This window comes from Nipponia nippon, unplaced genomic scaffold, assembly GCF_047370975.1.
Source record: "Nipponia nippon isolate SJK-2023a ecotype South Korea unplaced genomic scaffold, ASM4737097v1 scaffold_9, whole genome shotgun sequence".
In the NCBI taxonomy this organism is placed as follows: Eukaryota; Metazoa; Chordata; class Aves; order Pelecaniformes; family Threskiornithidae; genus Nipponia; species Nipponia nippon.
In genome coordinates this window covers 36,157,660-36,178,931 of record NW_028262413.1, presented here as the reverse complement: position 1 = coordinate 36,178,931, position 21,272 = coordinate 36,157,660, and the positions used below count along the sequence as shown (strand labels likewise).

The 21,272-nt window shown below is 35.0% G+C and overlaps 1 protein-coding gene and 1 long non-coding RNA gene across 5 annotated transcripts in view; one reads left to right on the top strand and one right to left on the bottom strand.

Annotated features, from left to right (window-relative positions):
* DMXL2 (Dmx like 2) overlaps positions 1-21,076 on the top strand; it is a 55,169-nt gene extending 34,093 nt beyond the window's left edge. For 2 of the 4 annotated variants that reach the window (XM_087744193.1, XM_087744190.1), the window contains 21 exons: positions 241-1,337; positions 2,451-2,642; positions 4,252-4,328; positions 5,019-5,149; positions 5,828-6,076; positions 7,688-7,869; positions 8,231-8,361; positions 9,076-9,161; positions 9,408-9,609; positions 10,675-10,792; positions 11,603-11,665; positions 12,047-12,133; positions 12,215-12,336; positions 13,078-13,216; positions 13,833-13,893; positions 13,977-14,104; positions 15,719-15,796; positions 16,382-16,473; positions 17,081-17,133; positions 18,240-18,457; positions 19,581-21,076. In XM_087744193.1, the coding sequence (XP_087600319.1) occupies positions 241-1,337; positions 2,451-2,642; positions 4,252-4,328; positions 5,019-5,149; positions 5,828-6,076; positions 7,688-7,869; positions 8,231-8,361; positions 9,076-9,161; positions 9,408-9,609; positions 10,675-10,792; positions 11,603-11,665; positions 12,047-12,133; positions 12,215-12,336; positions 13,078-13,216; positions 13,833-13,893; positions 13,977-14,104; positions 15,719-15,796; positions 16,382-16,473; positions 17,081-17,133; positions 18,240-18,457; positions 19,581-19,790 (3,716 nt within the window). In that variant the 3' untranslated portion in view covers positions 19,791-21,076. The remainder of the gene's footprint in view (positions 1-240; positions 1,338-2,450; positions 2,643-4,251; positions 4,329-5,018; positions 5,150-5,827; positions 6,077-7,687; positions 7,870-8,230; positions 8,362-9,075; positions 9,162-9,407; positions 9,610-10,674; positions 10,793-11,602; positions 11,666-12,046; positions 12,134-12,214; positions 12,337-13,077; positions 13,217-13,832; positions 13,894-13,976; positions 14,105-15,718; positions 15,797-16,381; positions 16,474-17,080; positions 17,134-18,239; positions 18,458-19,580) is intronic. The other 2 variants (XM_087744194.1, XM_087744191.1) reach the window with 1 other exon arrangement.
* Positions 1,621-4,037, bottom strand: LOC148050273 (uncharacterized). Its single transcript, XR_015701379.1, has 3 exons — positions 3,645-4,037; positions 2,749-2,970; positions 1,621-2,359 (listed from the first exon to the last, which is right to left on the bottom strand). It is a non-coding gene; the product is annotated as an uncharacterized LOC148050273 (long non-coding RNA).
* Positions 21,077-21,272: the final 196 nt, after the last annotated feature.

Below are 21,272 nucleotides of genomic sequence, written 5' to 3'. Positions count from 1 at the left end.
GAGTGGAATATAACAGTGAGGCAAATGAGAGAATTTAGTATCTTTCTATTCATCCAGCTCATACCTTTAATCTTTTTGTGGGGAATAAGTAATTCTTTCATTTTGTTTTGGCAACTAGACCCAAAACTGTCCTTGTTTTTGTGTTTTGACAAATCTCTGTAATGCAGGAAATACTGCAAAACAGAATAATACCATTTTAAAGCCATTTTCAATAGATGTCATATCTGTTTAATTCCCTAGTTATCATCAAGTCGTGCAATCCTGTGGTATTCAGTTTTTACAATTATCTTCGGACCCACCCTTTGCTCATCCGAAGATACTTCAGCTCACCAGAAGGAACTTTGGCCACATTAGGTCTAAAAACTGAGAAAAGCTTTGTTGATAAAATTAATCTCATAGAAAGAAAATTATTCTTCACTACTGCAAATGCTCATTTTAAAGTGGGGTGCCCTGTACTAGCTCTTGAAGTCCTTTCCAAAATTCCAAAAGTAAGAAAAAAGTCTACTGTAGCTGCAGAGAAAGATTCATCTAGTCCTCCAATAGAGGCTGGTGTTTCAGATTCCAAAGCCCTAAGGGATGGTGCTGGAAGTGATGATATAGACTGGTCAAAGCCAATTTCAACTTCCTTTGCTTTGGAGAATACTGTTGAATCTTCAGGACAATTTGACTGGAGTCAACCAGCAGTAAAATTTGATGATGAGCCCCTTACTCTTGATTGGGGTGAAGACAAAAATGAGTCAGACAAAGAGGACAAGGATGTTGGTATAATGATGAAAAACTCAAAATCTGATTCTAAGAATGGAGAAGATGGTGGAACCTCAGACACCAGCATCCCACAAATGCCACATGGGGAGATTTCTGATGCGGGAGACACTGAGGTTGATGTTATTGCTGAACAACTGAAGTTCAGAGCCTGTTTGAAGATCCTTATGACTGAACTGAGGACTTTGGCTACGGGTTATGAAGTAGATGGAGGAAAGCTCAGATTTCAGCTATACAACTGGCTTGAAAAAGAAATTGCTGCTATGCACGAAATATGCAACCATGATGCAGGGGGCAAAGACTATTGTAAAACATATACCAAAGTAAATGGGGATCTACTTGATCACGATGATATTATGGATAAGCCAGACATTGGTTCGTATGAACGGCACCAGATAGAAAGACGTAGGTTACAAGCAAAACGAGAACATGCTGAAAGACGAAAGTGGTGGCTGCAGAAGAACCAAGCTCTTCTAAGAGTTTTTCTAAGTTATTGTAGTCTTCATGGGGCACAAGGTGGTGGTTTAGCATCTGTAAGAATGGAGCTGAAGTTCTTGCTGCAAGAGTCACAGCAGGTAAAACCAATTCAGCTAATTTCTATTCACAGGCGTGAACAGTTCTGGACTGTCAGTTTTGTCAAATGCTTAATTTTGTGCCTAGATAGATGCTTCTTACGTTCTGCAAGTCTAATAGTCAAGATCATTTTAATGTTCTTGGAGAAAGAATTTGGTATTTATGTGTGCTGCTTTTCCACATCCTGATTATTTGGTTCCTAAGAATCTGTTATATGACATTGAGGATTAGGCTACCTATCATTATGGAATGCAAATGTTGCTGTTTGTATTATAGCTGCAGCATTATATGTGTGTTCCGATGAAATTATAATTTTGATCACAATATTCTGGGTACCTGTATAATAAATTGAGTTCACAGTTGCTAAAATGTGACAAAATCTCATTCCCTACACCTCTGCAAATCATGCAAGGAAGCTACAAGGGAATGGGATCTTAGCTGCAAGGCTTAACAAATAATACCAAGTCAGACAGGGTAGTGCTCCCTTTTACTATATTATGGCATTTTCTACGTTTATTTCATGCAAAAAGAGATATTTTCCAGCAAATCTTAATGACTAACCTAAGCTACAGCAGATAACCTGATACTGGGCAAGTCATTTAACTTGCTCTAGTCCTAGACTTCTCACATTTCAAATAGAAGCAGTAGACAACTGTTTTGGTGGTACTAGGCTTAGCACATACTTTTAAGAATAAAAAAAAAATTTTGTTCACTTCCACTTGAGAAACTCATATTAGTTATATAACTTTTGTTATTAAACTCAGATGAGTGAGTATTATGTCAACTTATGCTGCTGCAAGTGCATTTTTAGTTTCTTACTGGATAATCTTACTGGATAATCCTAACACTTCCTAATGAACTACATAAAAATACTCATCCAGTACCAAATCAAAAAGTGTTCCAGCGAACTTGGCTATCAGGTCTGATCCATGTTATTATAGTAAATAAGAACTTACTTTTGACATCAGGCACAGTAAAATCTTGTCTGTATTAGGTAGACAGCAGTGGAAGAGGATAAATAACCCTGAAAAAACATTTAAGATATAAAATTGTCTCTTTTTTTAAACTTTTTTCTCAAAGCAATAATTTTAAATACAATCTTTTCTTTTAAACAGGAAACTACTGTAAAACAACTTCAGTCTCCACTTCCATTACCTACAACACTACCGTTGCTTTCTGCAAGCATAGCATCCACAAAAACTGTGATAGCTAATCCTGTGCTGTATTTAAACAACCACATCCATGATATTCTTTACACTATTGTGCAGATGAAATCACCACCACATCCTAATATTGAAGATGTCAAGGTAATGAAAAGCTTTCAGGAAACGCTAAATTATTTTTTTATAAAACAGGGAGTGAGCATACGAAAAATAAAACGTGTTAAATGTGAGTTAACTTTTCAGCACTTACCCTTTCACAGTACTGACCTTCTCCCTTAAGTCTGGTGAACTGAAAATGCTAGTTAACCGCTTGTTTTCTGACATCTTTTTGAATCTGGTTAGTTCCCTTTTATCCAAATTCTGGTCATTCTCAGGAAAGTATTCCAAATGTGAATGTTCCTAAAACACTGAATTCTTGGCTCTTAGAACATGATCGTGTAAGTTAACTAATTATCATCATTCTGGTCAAACCCTGTAGGGATTGAAAGTAGAGATGGGAGACTGTAAGTTATGTTATAACCTTCTATTAATACAGATATTATAAACCTTACTCTAGCACAAATTTCCTCAAGTGTACTGGTTTTTAAGGAATTGTGGTGAATTACTTTATCTGACTCCATACTCGGGGGTGAATAAATATTGTTCAGATTCAGTAAATGGGGGGGGAGCCAAAGGGCCTGGGACTATGACACAGTTAATTAGTAAGAAGCTAAATATTTTGTACATTTAGATGAGTGTTCATATTCATTAAATTAATTTGAATTTCTGTTGACTAAACGGACGTAGGGAAAACTTAGGAAACTAAATGGGTTGTCCCACTGCAAGGCAGTTAAGTTTCTAAAGCTGTAACCCAAGCTCATTTACATCTCATTTTCTCCCTTATATCAGTTGACTCCTTTTCCATCCTGCATTATGCTACAGCAAGTACCTTCCTTCCCTAAAAACTCATACTTCACATGCCTTTTCTTTTAAACGAGAATTCAGAAAGAAGAGCTGACACTTCCTAACTGCAAAACAACTATTTAAGTAATTCATAGCTTTAATCTAAGGTTTAGCATTTGATTAAATAGAAAGATGGTAGGGAAAGATAGAAATGAACAAAGGTTGGGTTTAAAAAAGTTTACATTTTTAACAGTTTGACAGTACCATTTTCTTCACACTGTGGATTTCATCGGACTTTCCAAGAAATTCTTGCATTTCTTCTCTTTAACAACTGGAGTGTTTCTGTTGCATTGTGAGGCAATAATGGAGTATTAGTCTTGTTACTCCTGGAGACTTCTGGAAATTTATAAGCACATAACTGAGGTAAAAAAGAGATTATAGATAAAACAATCATACAATGATTACACAAACTTTTGTATTTTATGCATATTGAGCAACTACTACTACACTGAACTGCAACGTTATATAATACAGCTTCCATTCTATCAAATTCATTATCATAACAGGACATACTTAATCACTCCTTTAGTATACTCATTCATTGCAGCAGTTCTATATTAGAATAAAGCTAATTATCTTGACATAATATTAGAAGGTTTTGACTGCAATCAAATGATCTTGGACAAGCAGTTATGATTTTTAAACTACTGTATTGTAAACTTAAAGTAGCATTCAGTCACTATTTCCTGCACTTGATTTATAACTAGGAGATTCCTGCATAACACATTTCCAATGCTGTTCAGAAAGAATTGTAGTTTACTCACCTTTTCTATATAACTTACATATAGCTTATTGGCTCTTTTTATTTCAGGTGTACACACTTCATTCTTTAGCAGCTTCACTTTCTGCATCCATTTATCAAGCACTATGTGACAGCCACAGCTACAGGTAAAAATGGAAGTTTTCTTACTGTCCTACATTTGGAGTATACTTTGTGTACACTGTATTTCCAAAATGGAAATTCTTCATGCACGTGTCTAAAAAAGGGATTAAATATCTGCGTATGGATATAGATACTTACATAGTTTACGCATTGCTAGCTTTGATATGCCAGATCAGTTTTACACAGATAAAATAACACCAATTATTCAGATTTTTTCCAATATATAATAGGAAAATCTGGTGTCACTCTCACTTGGGATGCTTCTGAAAAATATTTGAATGCTGTTTTCCACAGCACATTCATTGCTGAATAGGGGTGCAGGGGAAACATTTGAGCCTAACTAAAGTCAGGTTTCAGGCAGTTTATATTCCAAACTGGAACTGGAAGAGAATGCTGTAAAAACATTAAAAAGTATTCTTCAGAACGAATATATTATTAAAATTTTTGAAAAAAACCTTTTTCATATCTGGAGCTATGCACATAACATTAAAATTGATAATGCTGCATATAAACATTTCAAGTTTGAAAAAAATGTATTTTGCATACTGTGAAATTATGAAATTCTTGACTTGGTCCTATAGAATTTTAAATGTTGCATTTTCTGATTAAAATGAGAAGCATGTATATATGCCATACTTTATTATAAAGACATTCTAAAATCCTTTCTCATAAGAAAAAAATTGATTTGTATTTAGCAGTCAAACAGAAGCGAATCAGTTTACAGGGATGGTTTATCAAGGACTGCTTTTGAGTGATCGACGCAGACTGAGGACAGAAAGTATTGAAGAGCACGCAACTCCAAACTCATCTCCTGCCCAGTGGCCTGGTGAGGCAAAAATAAGCTTACTTTTAGCACCACTGGAGCAGCTCCACATCTCAAAATTATCTCACTGTTCTGTAATATGATAGATGATCAATGATGGATAAGTGTTTATGATTTAGTTCTCAAATTAATAACAGCCTTTAACTTTTTCAGGTACCAAAACAAATAAGAATAAACTTTCTATATGGCAAACATCTTGCTTGAAGAAGAGACCACCATCTTTAGGATAAACTCAATAAGCTGATAATTTGTCATCCTAAAATGTTTTCTTCCAGTCTGCCTTACCCCCTACTGAAGCTATTTCTGTTAGCTGTTTCTAAAGTACTGTCTTAGATCTATGCTTTACTTGGTATAGCTATCAAAACAACTACTCCCAACATACAAGCATAAATGTAGTATTTTGAGGTCAACTGTGGAAACAGTGCAGGAATTTCATAAGCAAGCTGAACTGCCCACAGTATTTGCAGAGAGGTACGACGCAGAACTCCCAAACGAAAAGAAGGCTTTTTATAATTTTGATCTTTATAATTTAAAAAAAAATATTAATAGTACGTTTTATCTGAAAGTATCATGTGGCTATTAGTATATGTTTAACATAAAACGTAGAGGTGAAACATTTCCTTTTTTCCATTTGTACTCCTACTCATTTAACGTAGAGCTTTTCCTCTTTTCTCTTTGCAGGTGTGAGCTCACTTATAAATCTCTTAAGTTCAGCTCAGGATGAAGATCAACCAAAGTTAAACATCCTACTTTGTGAAGCTGTTGTAGCTGTCTACCTGAGTCTCCTTATACACGCCCTTGCAACCAATTCATGTAATGAATTATTTCGACTAGCAGCCCATCCTTTGAACAGTCGAATGTGGGCTGCTGTTTTTGGCGGAGGAGTGAAACTTCTTGTAAAACCTCGAAGGCAGTCAGAAAATATTCCAGGTACTTTGCTCTCTAAAGGTCACACTAATGATTTGCATTTTATACCTTTTAGTAACTGAGTAGGAGAGATTTCCTTCCTTTTAAACACAAAAACCAAGCAATCAGAATTTAAGTATCTACCGGCAAGAAAACTGTTCTATTAATTAAAAAGCAGAAAAGATAGTAGTCTTGTAGTTGTCCTTTGTAATGGCACCCAGAACATTTTGAATTTGCCATTAAAACTGTACAGTTATTGTATTGCTAACATTACTATTAGATGCTTACTTATAACACTTTTCAGGACTTCCAGTCATTATTTTTTAGTGAAAAAAACAGATGGTATAAATCAGTGTTAATACCTATGGTTTTCTGTATGTGGGAGATGAGTGTTATTGTCTAATAACTACAGTAACTTGAAAACAGTATTTCTGAAACCAATTTCTATTGCAAGATATGATTTCACCTTGTATAAGACCACAAAGAAGAAATATCAACTTCATCTGTCAGAAAAATAGTTCATGCATATGTTATCTCCTACTAAAACCAGCGATTTTGCAAAGACAGATGAGTACGTCTTAATATACTGCATAAGGAAAAGCAAAAGTAGAGATTGAATTCAGGCTCTGGAGACAAAGGCAAATACAACCATTTGTCATAGACTTCACACTGCAGCAATACTGAAAATCATGTCACATAGACTTTCGAAGCAATGATAGGTTTGAAATTTATGCAAAAACTAGATGATCCATATCTGAAATATAAACCGAAACAGTAATAAGGCAATGCACCATTATAAATATGCACAACAGATATTTGTCCTTCGTGGAATAACTTAAACTTATTTAGGGCAGTTATTTTCACAAGATGTTAATATGAGTAACTTATATAAAGTAATGTCTTCATTTGAGATGTATTCTGTTTTCCTTTAACCTACAAGCTGCTACAGCTTCTGATGTTTCAGAGGATGGTAATGGAGGTTTGTAAAAACTTGCAGTGTAGATGAATGTTAGTAGTGGCTTTTTTTCAAAAAAAAAAAAAAGTTTTAAATATCTAGCTGCTTTGTAATAAAGTAAGTGTGATCTTCCATGTTGTTTGGCCAATAACACTTCGAAAAAACAAATACCACATTAATATTTTGATAACTATGAAGACATTTTAAATCATAACACTTTAAAATAGACTTCAGTTGTCAAAAGCCTGTCTATTCAAATTTTTTTTGCTATCTTAAGAGTTCCTTGGCTTATATTTTGAATAACTACTGCTACTTTTGCAGTTTACAGTTTAGTAAAATTTTATATATTACTTTTATTTCTCCACAAAATTTCTTAATTTCTTTCTTAAGAAATTTTTCAGCTGAAAGCTTTTTACTTAAAAGCTACATCTCCTGAGAACTTAATTCAGATAATAAAATGTATTTCTCATGATACATCCAATGTATAAATGCCACAGTTATTGACTTTATCATAAGTGAACTTTTTGTATGATTACATTTACTTTATTTAGGCTGGCTTTGAGTTCTGAATCAGTAGAAATTAGTACCAATAACAATGGTTTTAGTTGCTTCAATTATAAAATATAGCCTTTTCTAAAGATGCAATATTAATATCAGCTTTTCAAATTACCTCAATTTAGCACCACCTCTTCCATCAGAAGAAATGGATAAACATCGCCGTCGGTTTAATATGAGAATGCTAGTGCCAGGAAGACCAGTAAAAGATAGCACTGTACCGCCACCTGTACCTGCAGAAAGACCCTCTTACAAAGAGAAGTTTATCCCTCCAGAACTCAGCATGTGGGACTATTTTATGGCAAAGGTAATTTAAAATGGCAAATATAAGTTACAGTTCACAAAAGCATATTTCTTCTCTGTTAAGTTTTAAAGGACAAAAATAATAACGTGAAAATTTTGAACGCTCTTCATAGTAAACTGCAGAATATTATCATCGTAATAAAAGATGAAGAGCCTACAAGTCTATTACTTAACTTTCAAAACACATCTCTTGCCAATAGTAGAGATTAACACTTTTCCCCTCGCTACTTGTTTGTGTTTTAGAGAAACATATATAGGTTAAGTTGTTGTCATTTAAACTCTATGACAGTGATAACTAAAGTAAGACTTGAATATTAAGAGATCAGAAAATTGCTTTTATAGCAGACTTTTATTTTGCATTGCAGCCATTTCTTCCTTTATCAGACAGCGGTGTTATATATGATTCTGATGAAAGCATTCACAGTGATGAGGAAGAGGATGATGCTTTCCTCTCTGACATACAGATCCAGGAACACAAAGATGCCAATTCTTACAGGTTAGCAGAAATTGCTGCTATTTTAGAATAATTATGTCATGTGCTTACCTTTGCTTCCAAATTAAAGAAAATACAGGTCCTCTGCACCGTCCAGTTTAAGTCAAATAATTTTACCTATGGCAATGGGATTACAGAAGTGACAAATTCTCATCACAGTAGCAGGTCCCTATTTACTTGCCTAAAAAAATGGGATTAGGAAGCCAAAGCTGTGTGGTTTGTGGTTTTGGGGGAGGGGCAAAACCATCCCCCAATCTTCATTTTTAAGATACAAAGAACATGAAGTACCACAATGCCAGCTCTGGAATGACATTTTAGACTACTGATTCAAGCGTGATCTTTAGTTTTTGAATGAGGGGCAGATTAAATAGAACGTTTAAAAGAGAAAATGTTGCAAGATAAAAGGAAGTGGATGACCTCAGCATTGTAATAATGGAGAAAAATGATGGCTCTTTTATGTGTTCTTTAAGTCACTCATTAGTCCTTAAGAGAGAAGAGGATACTATCTGTTACAGTGAGGGGCCCTCAGAGGCACTGTTATGTTGCATAGTTGATATATAAGTAGCTTTCTCTGTGTCTGGTAAACCTCAGTGAACCATCTACGCTGTTCTTCTGTATTTGTATTTGTATTGTGTATTTGGTAGAAGGAGAAAAATATTCTGCAGGTAACTGTGTTTATGTTGTTTTAACACAACTAAATCTATTCTTTTTATACAGCTGGGCTCTTCTGCATCTGACAATGGTAAAATTAGTTCTGCACAACATTAAGAATTTCTTTCCCATTGCTGGTCTGGAATTCACTGGTATGTTAAATTCTGCTTTACATTTTAGTTTTCTGTATAAGTGTCTTTCTGTCAGACTTTGCTTTTTAATTTTTATTTTTAAATCTAAATAATTTAATATATTATTTTTTACACAATTGCCAACAAGTACATTTCCTTTCAAGATTTTTCTTTTGGATGGTTGTATTATTCTGTTTTTTTTAATACACAATGTAACTTAAATGATTTTTTTTCTCTAAGCCTTACTTTATTAATATTTCTGTTTAGATCTGCCTGTAACATCACCATTGGGCATTGCTGTAATAAAAAATTTGGAACAGTGGGAACAGATTCTTCAAGATAGAATGGACCAGTTTGAAGGCCCACCACCAAACTACATCAATACTTATCCTAGTGACCTTGGTGTAGGTGCAGGACCAGCTATTCTCCGCAATAAAGCAATGATTGAACCTGAAAACACACCATTCAAGTAAGTACTTTTTTCCTAGCAACAACACATTCTTTGATCATAGAAATACTAAAGAGTATTTCTACCTAAAGTTAAACAGCCAAATGAAGGTTGGCTAGATCTTTGTTCTAGACAATGCTTTACATAAACCACTTACCCACATCCCTTTCTTCCTTCTTAGGCAGCTGTCTTCTGCAGCAGCCTTTACTTATCCTGCTGCACCTTTCACAACTGCAGCAAGAAAGGAAAATAAGAAGGAAAGAGCACAGTTGGGAGGACTACAAATCAAGGGCAACGGCTGCTGCTGGGAAGACCTTATTCAATCTCTTTTACTGTTCCTCCAGTAGCAGCTGTCTCCTGCCCTACCTCAGCAGCAAAAGAAAGAGTTATACAATAGATGCAGATGTCAGGAGGAGGAGAGAAAGAAAGTGGTAGTATGGTCCTTGTAAAGCCAATCATCCTCTATTTAGACCAATGTCATGCTTACAGGTGTCTTTAAATGCAGATACTGAACCATGTTTTCAACTCAAAAATAGCTTGCTTTTCTCAATATACTAAAATACAACTTTAGGTTTGTTCACTATATATGAGTTTGGATTTGCATGGTTAATACTGCTATAGGATTTTAATGAAATATTCTTACAAACTTGCACTGCTTCCTTAGAAATGTTTGTCCTCAAATCTGAGGCAATGAATTTTATTTGGCTCATATATGAGCTAAATATTTGTGAATTCTTTTGAGTACTGAAAGAAATATGTAAGGAAATTCTGTAGGGCCAGTATAATTCCAACATAAAAGCAGTTTTAGTAGAGTGCAAACACAGACATAAATACAAGTCAGCAGATTAAACTGCAGTACTTGGAATTTAGTAACACAATGTGGATTTTAAAAAAATGCAAGAAAAAAGTATCCCTTGATATTTGCCTTGAACAAATCAGAGCTTAAACTTTGGTTTGGTTTGTTTTTTTTTTAAATTCAAATTGGAATTTCATCTGAAGTCATTCAGAGTCTCTATAGATCTATTTTTTTTGTCCACCTTTAATTACATTGAAGTTTCCACCCCGCTCCCCTTCTGTTTTATCCAGATCAAAGGATTATTCAGCTCTTCCAGCAAAAAGGCTCTGGCATTTTCTAGTGAAGCAAGAACTTCTTCAGGAGACTTTCATAAGATATATATTCACAAAGAAAAGAAAGCAAAGTGAGGTAAACAAAGGATGTAACTTTTTTTTAAAAGAAAGCTCAATTATAACTGTTTCTCAGTCTCTTCAGTATTTCTTTTAATTTTTCTTTGCATTTTTTTGTTGGCATTTCAATTTCCTTTCTTTCATTTAACAGCGTTAGGATTTTTTTTAAAATCAACATGACTGTCATGTTGTTTATTGAAATATCAACTGAACCGAATATTTTTAGACAAGACATGTCTCACCTTACCTTTATATATTTGAATACTGTCCTAATGAAGAAACAGAACATTTGCAATAATGGTAATAAGTAAATAAATTTGAGTATTCATATAATTTTTTTTTGTGGGTCATATTAAAAAAGACATTTAAATGAGCTATTACTTTGTGTATATGTATATATGCATGAGTAATATATACATATAAAAGTAATATTATCTAGTAATATATAATATGGGGCTTTACGAATTGTACCAGTTACAACTATAATAAGTTCTAACGGAAAATTTAAACCAACACATAAGTACCATGGGAAATAAGTATACTATTTAATATCTTTAAGAATTCCTGTAAGTATGGAGTTTGTGTGTGTATTACTCCTCCATTTATTTACTATATCATACATTTTGTGTTCATCTAGGAGGCATTACATTTTAAGTGAGTTTGTTTAGATTCCTGTCTTAGTTTCTGTGCCTTTTATAGAAAGTTAAAAATACATTCGTCATCATTTACTGACAGAGTGGCCTTTAAAATCTAGTTTGGAATGTTTCATTCTTTTTTTATATTTGTTTGTGCATGTGTTTTGTGTTTGTGACTGTGTGATGTTATGTAGTCTGTAGAAGATCGTGTGGAGCAGGTCAAACAAAACTGCGTAGCAGAAGATCACAAAAACAAGGTAGTATCCCTTCTCCCAAACCTCTAGCACATTCTTAAAAGTTCTGTGGAACTGGCTTTTCTTTCTCTAATGTGACTAACAGAAGCTATATGTTCTGTGTAGTCTGTGTGGCAGAATTAACTTTAGATGTCCTGATAATTGGGATGAGTGAACACCTTGTAAATAGCGTGGCGCACACAACATTGTGTTTCTTACACTCAAATATAACTTTTGGCTTCTAGAACACTAAAGAGTATGAGAAGTCTAAAGTTTAGCTTCCTAAACAATGCTGAGGCCACTGAACTTTTCTTGCATGAATTTTGTATAGATTTTTGCAGTCTGAATGTACCACTACAAAATGGATTTTCATGCTAATTGTAATTTCTTATAAATGTTTTGTAGGTTGAAGCAGATCTTGGCTACCCCGGAGGAAAAGCAAAAATCATTCACAAAGAATCAGATATGATAATGGCATTTGCAGTTAATAAGGTAAGCCTCAAATACTACAAATAAGTGTAATAAAAAGATCTTAATTATAGTTAGTATAAATTTTCTATTTGTGCTGCATAGGCAAACAGCAATGAAATTGTTTTGGCGTCTACACATGATGTTCAAGAACTTGATATTTCAGCTCTACTGGCTGCTCAGTCATTCATATGGATTGGGGAAGAATATGACAGAGAGTCTAAAAGGTAGGAGTGTTTCTTTGTGGTTATATTAAGAGTACTGATTTACTGTGAGGCTGCATATGTAATACCTGTGTAAGCGCAAGTGGATCATACAAAAAAAGTTAATTACTCTTATTCAGTCGTTTCAGATTGCTTTACAAAGGAGTAAGGGAAGGCAAAAGAATAATTACTGTCTTTGTTTTACACATGTAGAAACTAAGGTTTTGAGGGCTTTGAGTATTTTGGGCATGTGTGCACTGCACAGTGAAGTAAAATCCCATGGTGCATACGCTAATAAAGGAAGTGCTACCCTAGAAACACTGCAGTTGCACCATTGCAGTGTTGAGGCTAGTTGTGGTAGCTGATGCTGGTCGTATAATGCAACGGCCTGAATTACTGCCTCCTCCATTATTGTGCTGAGAACTGTGAATGTATCAGCTGCAGCAAGCACTCATCTGTACCACACTCCATTGCACACAACAGATATACATATAGACATGCAGGTCAGGAATATTCCAACAGTATTCTTAAGAGAGCTTATATTCACATCTATCTACCACAGTTAGGATCATCCATTGAGGTTAAACACTGATAGCTTTGGAGCACGTGGAAAGTGTTTATAAGTGCAGGAATTATCAATTTATAGTCTCATTATAATCACTTCCTCTACCCACTGCCATTAGGCTCTTGACAACAAGATAAGCAAACAGCATTGGTAGCAAAAAAACCATTTGTTTAAAGCAAAATACTGCTGTTCTTTTACAGTTCTGATGATATTGACTTTCGTGGTTCTACCACAACACTAACTCAGTCAACTGCACCATCTTTTGGAGTGAATCAGATACAACCATCTTCATCTATGCCATGGTTAGGCAGCGGTCAAACTAGCACTGGAGCTGGTGTGGTAAGTACTTTTGTTGTGTGCAGCTCAGGAGACTGTTAGGTTTTTTAGTGTGTTATTTAGTAGGCAGATGTAGTGTGCATTAGTCATCATACTGTTAATTCACTGTTGACATAAAAGGCCTACAGTGACCAAGACCTGGCCAAAAATAAGGCCAAACTAAGCATTTTCTTGTATATTGTGGCATAGAATTATTGTGACATAGAAAATAATAGGACAGTCAGGTTTTTCTCTTTTTTATAGGAACATTGAGGTAGGACCTGGAGTTTCTAGGGACAAAACAAAACAAACAAACAAACAAAGCCAAGCAAAACCAGAACAATCCCAAACTTTAAGTTCTTGCATTGGAACTAACAGCAAAAGCATACACATCAGCATGTGCTTAAGTTCTTTGTATAATAGAAGATAATATTAATGCTCTCTGAACCTTCATGTCTAAAAAAGCTGTCAGAACAGGCCTTAATTACTATACTACAACTAAACATAATTAGATGCAAATGTTAGCTTAACAGGCTTTTTTAAACTGGGAGACACTCACCATGTAGTAGTAGAAACAAATTGAAGAGTGTGTTTGTGTCTTTTTCAAAATCATTTAAATTTTTATTTGTTTTATATGAAGCTTATTAAAAGAAATCTGAACAACGTCAAGAGAATGGCTTCACATCCAGTCCATCAGTATTGTAAGTGAATCGCACTTACTAGTACGGAATAGATAATTTTCTATAAAATACTGTAGTATTAATGACTTCTATCTTTTAATCAGATCTTACAGGAGCACAAGATGGTAGCGTTCGAATGTTTGAGTGGACAAGGCCACAACAATTGGTATGCTTCCGGCAGGCTGGGAATGCCAGGGTTACAAGAATGTATTTCAATTCCCAGGGCAATAAGGTAAGTACAACGTTTAGGATTTTTCCTTTTCTTTTATTAATAAGGAAACATTTAGTTGTGCTGTGACCTCCAAAACAGTTTTAACTGGTGACACACAAAACTATCCTAGAAGATGTCCTAGACATTGAAGATGTCTAGACATCCTTAAGATGTCCTAGAATGATGGCATAACCAGTGTCATATCATTCATTTTGGCTGCATATGGAAGCTTTGTAATAAAATGCTGACCCTTATTCTCCCTTCTCTTCTGTCAGCTTCACACTCACATCCCATATCCCATTTGCTGCATTTTCAGACTTTTTATTTTCCCTGTTCTGAAATCTGTGTTCCCATGTGGTGACCTTTTTAAATCAAACATTTCAAAAAAAATATTGAGCTTACTTATTTTTAGAAGCAAACTTGTATCCGTCTAGGCATGGGTCTTCAAGAAGTGCTTTACACTTTGCATTCTGGCCAAGATAAAGTTTTGACAGAATGCATTACCTAGAAGACAGATAGATATAATACAGTCTTTTAGTTGAAGAATTTAAGTATACTCCAGTACAGTGGAGAGCAGAAAGAGTAAAAAAGAGCCATATGCTTTGGCCAGAAGTGACTCTGTGAGGTATATGAGATGCAGAAAACAGAGTGGACGAGGAAAGAAATTGGGAGGAATACCCGCCTCTTCAGTTTTTCATGTTACCCATTCTGTTATTTTAGCAGGTCTTGTCTGCGTTTTACTGACAAACTATTTAACTTCATTATAGTTAAAAGCCATAAAAAGTGAATTAAAGGAGTTTGGGCATGACTGTAAGATAGCTATAAAATAGCAAAGGTCAACATTTAGAAATAGCTGGCAATATAAGGTATCTCCCAGCATACCTATTTTTGGGTAGCATAAAATCTCATTTAAATAACTTTAAAAATTAGTGTTTTGATTATGTTTTGAGATATTGCAATCTTAACATCACATGGGAATCGACCGTAAGTAAGAAATTAAAATGTACTAATTGTCCCCGCTGCTTCACATGGAGGTTACTCAGGCAGGACTCATGAAACCTGAATAAAAGGAGAAAATACAAAAAATAATTCTAAATATTTCTAAAAAACATTTTGTAAAATACTTACAGGTATAGAATAGGCTGTATAGAATATACAGTATTAACTGGGATGCATTTTGGTTAACAAATATAACTCAGTCATTTTACGATTCATGATATAGTACGGACCTTCCATAGTTGTTTTTATCATGCTTTTATGGCATGCTGTCACGCATCTTACTTTACTAAGCATTTTCAAGTAGAGTCATGGAGTAATGATGCCTCTGTAAGCTTTAGCATTTAACATTAGGATTTGAAAGATAACCTTCAACACTTAAAAAGCCTCCATTTCCAGAAAAGTTAGGAATGTAGGAGAGCATCAATCATTAAATAATCATTAAACAATCAGTACTGAACTCACTTGGCTTCCAAACTACTTTTTTGTACCTGACAATCATTTGTGTTGATACTTAATGTGCAGGCAATGGTTCGGTGTTTTAGGTGGGTTTTTTCCTGAAGTCAGCTGTTTACTGTCATGAAGTAAGCATCCAGTAACCAGTATGTTATGCTAATAAATGCAGTTCCTTCCTTGCAGTGTGGTGTTGCTGATGGTGAAGGATTTCTAAGTATTTGGCAAGTAAACCAAACCACCTCAAATCCTAAGCCCTATCTGGTAAGTAAACAGAATTTTTTTTTCTTCTTTTTATAGAGGAAAGTTAAGTCTTTGAGACTTCAGACAGGCCAAGAGCATAAGAGTTTCACTGAGACGTTTTTGATTTTGCTGCTTTTTAATTGGCATACTTTATCAAAACAACTGTAGAATTTCAATGATAGGTCTTTGGAAAACTAACTGTACAATAATCATAAGCTGCAATGTAGTTACAAACACTACTTCAGCATTATCCTTGATTAAATTAAAACCAGAGCTGACAGCTTACAACCCCAAGACTTAGTAAAAATACACTCTTTGATTCTTTTCACTGCTTCTTAACAATACATGAAGACTGTGCTTAATTTGAAATTCAGGCAATTGTGATACACTATATTGTGGATTTGTTATAGTTCACTTGGTTTAGTATCTTTTTATTTTATACTGGATTTTTAATCCATTGCTCTGTTCTCTGAGGTTTCAAACTGCATTGCCTATCAGTTTTTAAACTTTGTTTGTGTTATGCTATCAGTGACACCAGACTGATAGTAACTTTTGATGCAGACTACAACTGGTAAGATGGCATCTTTTTTGTTTTGTTTTTAATAGAGTTGGCAGTGCCACAGTAAAACCACAAGTGACTTTGCATTTATAACCTCTTCAAGCCTAGTTGCTACATCGGGACAGTCCAATGATAACAGGTGTGTTTAAAGAAACAATGAGGAATTTCACCAAAGCTACCTATTCATCTCCATTAACTTGCTAGCTCTTGTGCATTAATGTGCGGCTGACATTTTAAGGATCAGTGTTCTAAGCTTTGTTACAGCTTGAACTTGCCAGATGATTTCTTTGAACATCATTACTTCGGTCGCTTGTTTCCCAAGTTTAGTTTTGTGAGGAGTGGTCAACAGTTAACCAGTTTTTTCAAGGTGTATTCCAAATGCAACTAGTTTGACATGATGCTGTTGCTGGCGGGGGGAAATATGTTCAGCAAAGGCAAGATAATTCTTTTTCTCTGAGAAGAAAAACTTCTATAATTTCTTGGTACAACCTAGGATTAGTACACATCTTAAAGACAGAAAGTATAGTTCCACTAAGAAGCATAAAAGAGCACTGAAAGAATTAAAGCTCTTAACTTCGGAGTTTACATTGGAGAACTGCAGTTCTCCAGTGACTGCAGAGAGTCAAGGGCCTCTTGTTCAGTTCTACCTTCTAGGCTTTGACATAAAACGTGAACGCTGAGTCATGTCACCCCATGAATAGTGATTCAGCAACAGGCCATAACGACTTTTTTTCCCCCCCCCTCAGAAATGTGTGCCTCTGGGACACTTTGGTGTCATCTGGTAACAGTCTTATACATGGTAAGTGCTGCAGTGGAAATTAAACCTCTACTTCTTATTGATTAAGGAAATACAGCATGTGTATGCCTTTGGGGAAAGGGGAAAAACTTGCACCAGGGAACTCGTCCAAATATGTGTTGCATACTAATGCATGCACCAGAACTGTTACTATATAGTCTCTAGCTTGATGTTAATCTGCTCTATATAGAAAAGAGGAAGAAAGAAAGTCATACACAAAGCTGGCTTTGTGACAGTAAATAAAGTCTGAAATATCTGAATATAGTCCTGGAAAAAAAAAATTAACAGCTGACTAATTAAGGCTGCATTATTGAACTCTTATGTGTATGTAGGCTTTCACTTAAACTGGCACTTAATTAATGTATCCACTACTCTGTTGAAGCACAGAGGAAAAGACAACTGGAGGTAGCAGTAGAAGCAGCAACTCCTTCTGTCTGCTGGCCTTGTCTTTCAGCACTTGGACTGGATTCTTAAAAAGATGTTTGTATCTATTTGACCAAGTCCAATAATTTCATCTTTATGTAACAAACTAAAGCAAAATCCTATCGTGTTGCACTATGAAAGAAAAATACATACAAATCCAAATATAATATCCTGGGCTTTTAAAAGAGCAAATTCAACAATGACAAACATCTGCAAACAACTGCAGTACTTGAATAAGCAATAGGTGCATTCTGAGATTCATATTTTAAAACTAGAAGATTGCACAGAAGTTCAGGGCTCCTATGAAAAATAGGTTAGGAAATTAGAATATAATAATACATATTTATAAGGTAATTAATATTTAATTTTTCAGTTCAGCTATACTATTTTTTTTAACTCAGGAATTTAATTGAACTTAATATGGTGAATTTTGTATTTTCTCAGTTTTTTAAATTCAAGTATGTGCCTGTATTCTGAAATAAATTATCATGCTTTCTTGTGCATTAGATCTATATAGCTCTTATGAGAGCAAAAAGCTGTCAGCTGATATGACGTTACCTATACAAAGGAACGTATCTGTCAAGTTAGAAAATATTCAGATAACAACTTATAGAAGAAATACATTTTACGATCAAAAGCTACTTGTATTTTCAAATCTATTAAATTCTGACATCCTTCTTCTTCAGCCTTCACTTGTCATGATCACGGTGCCACGGTACTTCAGTATGCACCTAAACATCAGCTGCTAGTTTCTGGAGGTAGGAAGGGATATATCTGCATCTTTGACATCAGACAGAGGCAAATCCTTTACACCTTCCAAGCACATGAATCAGCTGTTAAGGCCCTTGCACTGGATCCTTCTGAGGACTATTTTGTTACAGGCTCAGCAGAAGGTAACATGAAGGTAAGGTATCAGAGGAGCTGAGTTGCTGGGAGAGTATTTAGCTGAAGTAGTGTATTGACAGATGTTGATCAGCATGCTGTAAATAGCCAGATGAATGCGGTAACAAAACAAAAACAAACTCAAAAAACCCAAACCTACATTTGATTTACAGGATGCTTGCCTTATGTTTGTAATGTAAACTTAAATATACTAATATCCTTCTAAAGCAAGCAGGTTTTGTTCTCCACTAAAGAAGATTAAACCGTCTTTTTAAAGTTGTGTGACTGAATTTTAAGTGGATAAAGCAAAGTGCATGATTCTGAAATCTTAGCTTTATTTTTCTCTCTTAAAGATGTTCTGGTTTTGCCTTTGGATATTTCTCTGTAACACAGGGGGCTACATTGTGTAAAGTTTCTGTAACACCAAGTTCTGTTTTTTGCTCTTGATGCTGTAGCCCCAGACCGCTACTAAGACATCACAGTAATAAGAAACAAACAGCAACAAAAAAAAAAAAGAAATACAGTCCCTGTTCTAAAGGGCTTATTTCCTGAATACTAAAGGAATGAAATACAAGAACGTGGTAAAGAAAAGGAGAATACAGTTTCTTTCCTTTTAGCTGGACTGCATACTGTTTAACAGGTGCTTTCTGCGCCTCTGCACACTTCATGGCCTGGCCTTCATGAGAGCTCCTGCAACTTAGAACACAATAGACAGCTCAGACAGCTGTGCTACCACTCTGCATGCTTACCAATTATGCAGCTTACTCTCTGCAGCACTCCTAAGGAGAAAAGCATTTCCAGCTGCTGGAAAACTGACAGTAGTCATCTTGGATAAAAATGCAACCTGTCCATTTCTGCAGCTTTCATAGGGGGGAAGCTGGGAGGGGCACTACTGATCAGGTAACACAGGGCAGCTTCACCCTGCTGAGTAATCAGCTGGCCCCACATTAAGGTAGCCTTAAGCTGTCTTGCCTTATGCTTCATTAGGAGCCTCTCAAGACTCTTGGACATGTTGTAATTGTTGCCAATAGAAAACAAAAAATACCCTTTAGCTTTGCTGAACAGCCAGGAATCTGAAACATTAGGGAAAAAATACAAATCCTAATTTTAATCTCCTTTTGTCATTTGTCATTCTTTTGATACAGGTGTGGAGACTGACTGGCTATAACTTAATTCATTCATTTAAAAATGAACATGCTAAGCAGTCTATTTTCAGAAATATTGGTGCTGGTGTCACCCAGATTGAAACTGTGCAAGGCAATCGTATCTTCTCCTGTGGAGCAGACGGCACGCTGAAAATGAGGGTTCTTCCCAATGCTTTCAATGTACCTTCAGGCATTTTTGACATTCTGTAGCATTATGTAAGCTAATCCTGGTTTTATATAATGTCCCTTTAAGTAGCTAAAAACACAGTGATATGCACTGCGGGGAAAGGAGATATTCAGTTTCCTTCAAAGCAGTTACTACAGCATTAAGTATTATGGGGAAAAAGATTTAAAAAAAAAAAAAAAAAGCAGACTTTTACAACAGGTATATTTTGAGTATGCCCATAAGGATCACTGGCGTGGAAATGCATGTACTGTATTGTAAAAGCAAAGAATTAAACGCAGTACAGTCAGTCATAGGTGAGGTTATTGCTCAGTAACCCACAAGCTGCATTTAGTAACTCTATTGTAAAGATTCTGACAAATGTCAGTCACTTAACAAGCACTGTGGCTCTACAAGTCAGTAAGCATTTCTGATGTGATTCCGATTATTTTTATTCCAGTTTTTCCCACTAATCGAAGCATGTGTACAACTTCTCATTGTAAGATAGTTTAGTTTTAATTAAGGGTACTCAGTGTATTTGATTTTTGCAAGAAAGTGTAATGGATGCAAATGCCGTGGAACATGTGCAATCAAGAACGTACTGTGAGATGTATCATTTTATGCTGAGATTTTTTTTTCCCCAGTTAGTATTAATACACAGTTGATACTGTAACTTGCACATCAACACATTTTTAAATGCAATGTTTTTTAATTTGCACACTATTTTCCTTTCTTTCTGATAGCTATGTTTTCTATTGGACACCTGCCTTTACTTTAGGAATGTATTGTAAGCACTAAATGTTTGTAGTGAAGACATCCATGATTCTAGTCAGCTTTTAGTTTTGAAATTCATTTGTCCAGAAAATACTTCATTAAATGAAGCTGTTAAGAGAATACCAATAGAACGTATAATGCCACATTTCAGATGAATGTCAGGCTTTATGTGGCCAGCTAGTAAATAGTGGATAAAACTGGTAATTAAATTATTACCACAGTATATTGTATAAACTATGCACAGTTCAATATTGTTTGCTTGTAATATAACTAGCTACTGTTGTCAGATGTATTTTTCTGTTGTAAACAAACAAACATTCTTAAGAGACTGGAATGAATGTCTGCATATTTAAATGTTAACAAACTGTCTTATTCCTCCAATGAAAATTTTGATGTCTGTGCTGTATTGTAAAATATACTAGAATAAAAAGCACCTTTCTCCAAAGGTGATTTTAAATTGCAGGCTGTGAAGTATGGGAAGTATGACAAGAAAGAAGAGTAAATGTCGTCATTTAGTTTTCCCTTTGTAAGTTAAATAAATTACTTTTATTTCATGGAACAGTCCAGTCCAGAACTCTTCCTTATATGTAAATAGATTTAACTAAACCTTCAGTAGATTGACTGGATACTGCCTGAGCTAGCTTTAACTTGACCTCAGATTGTACTGAGATAAAAAGAATTAGCTGTTTGCATTTTATTTTCAGCTGTCCTAGAAAAGCATAAGGTTAACAGAATTTAGGTCTTCATCTCCACCA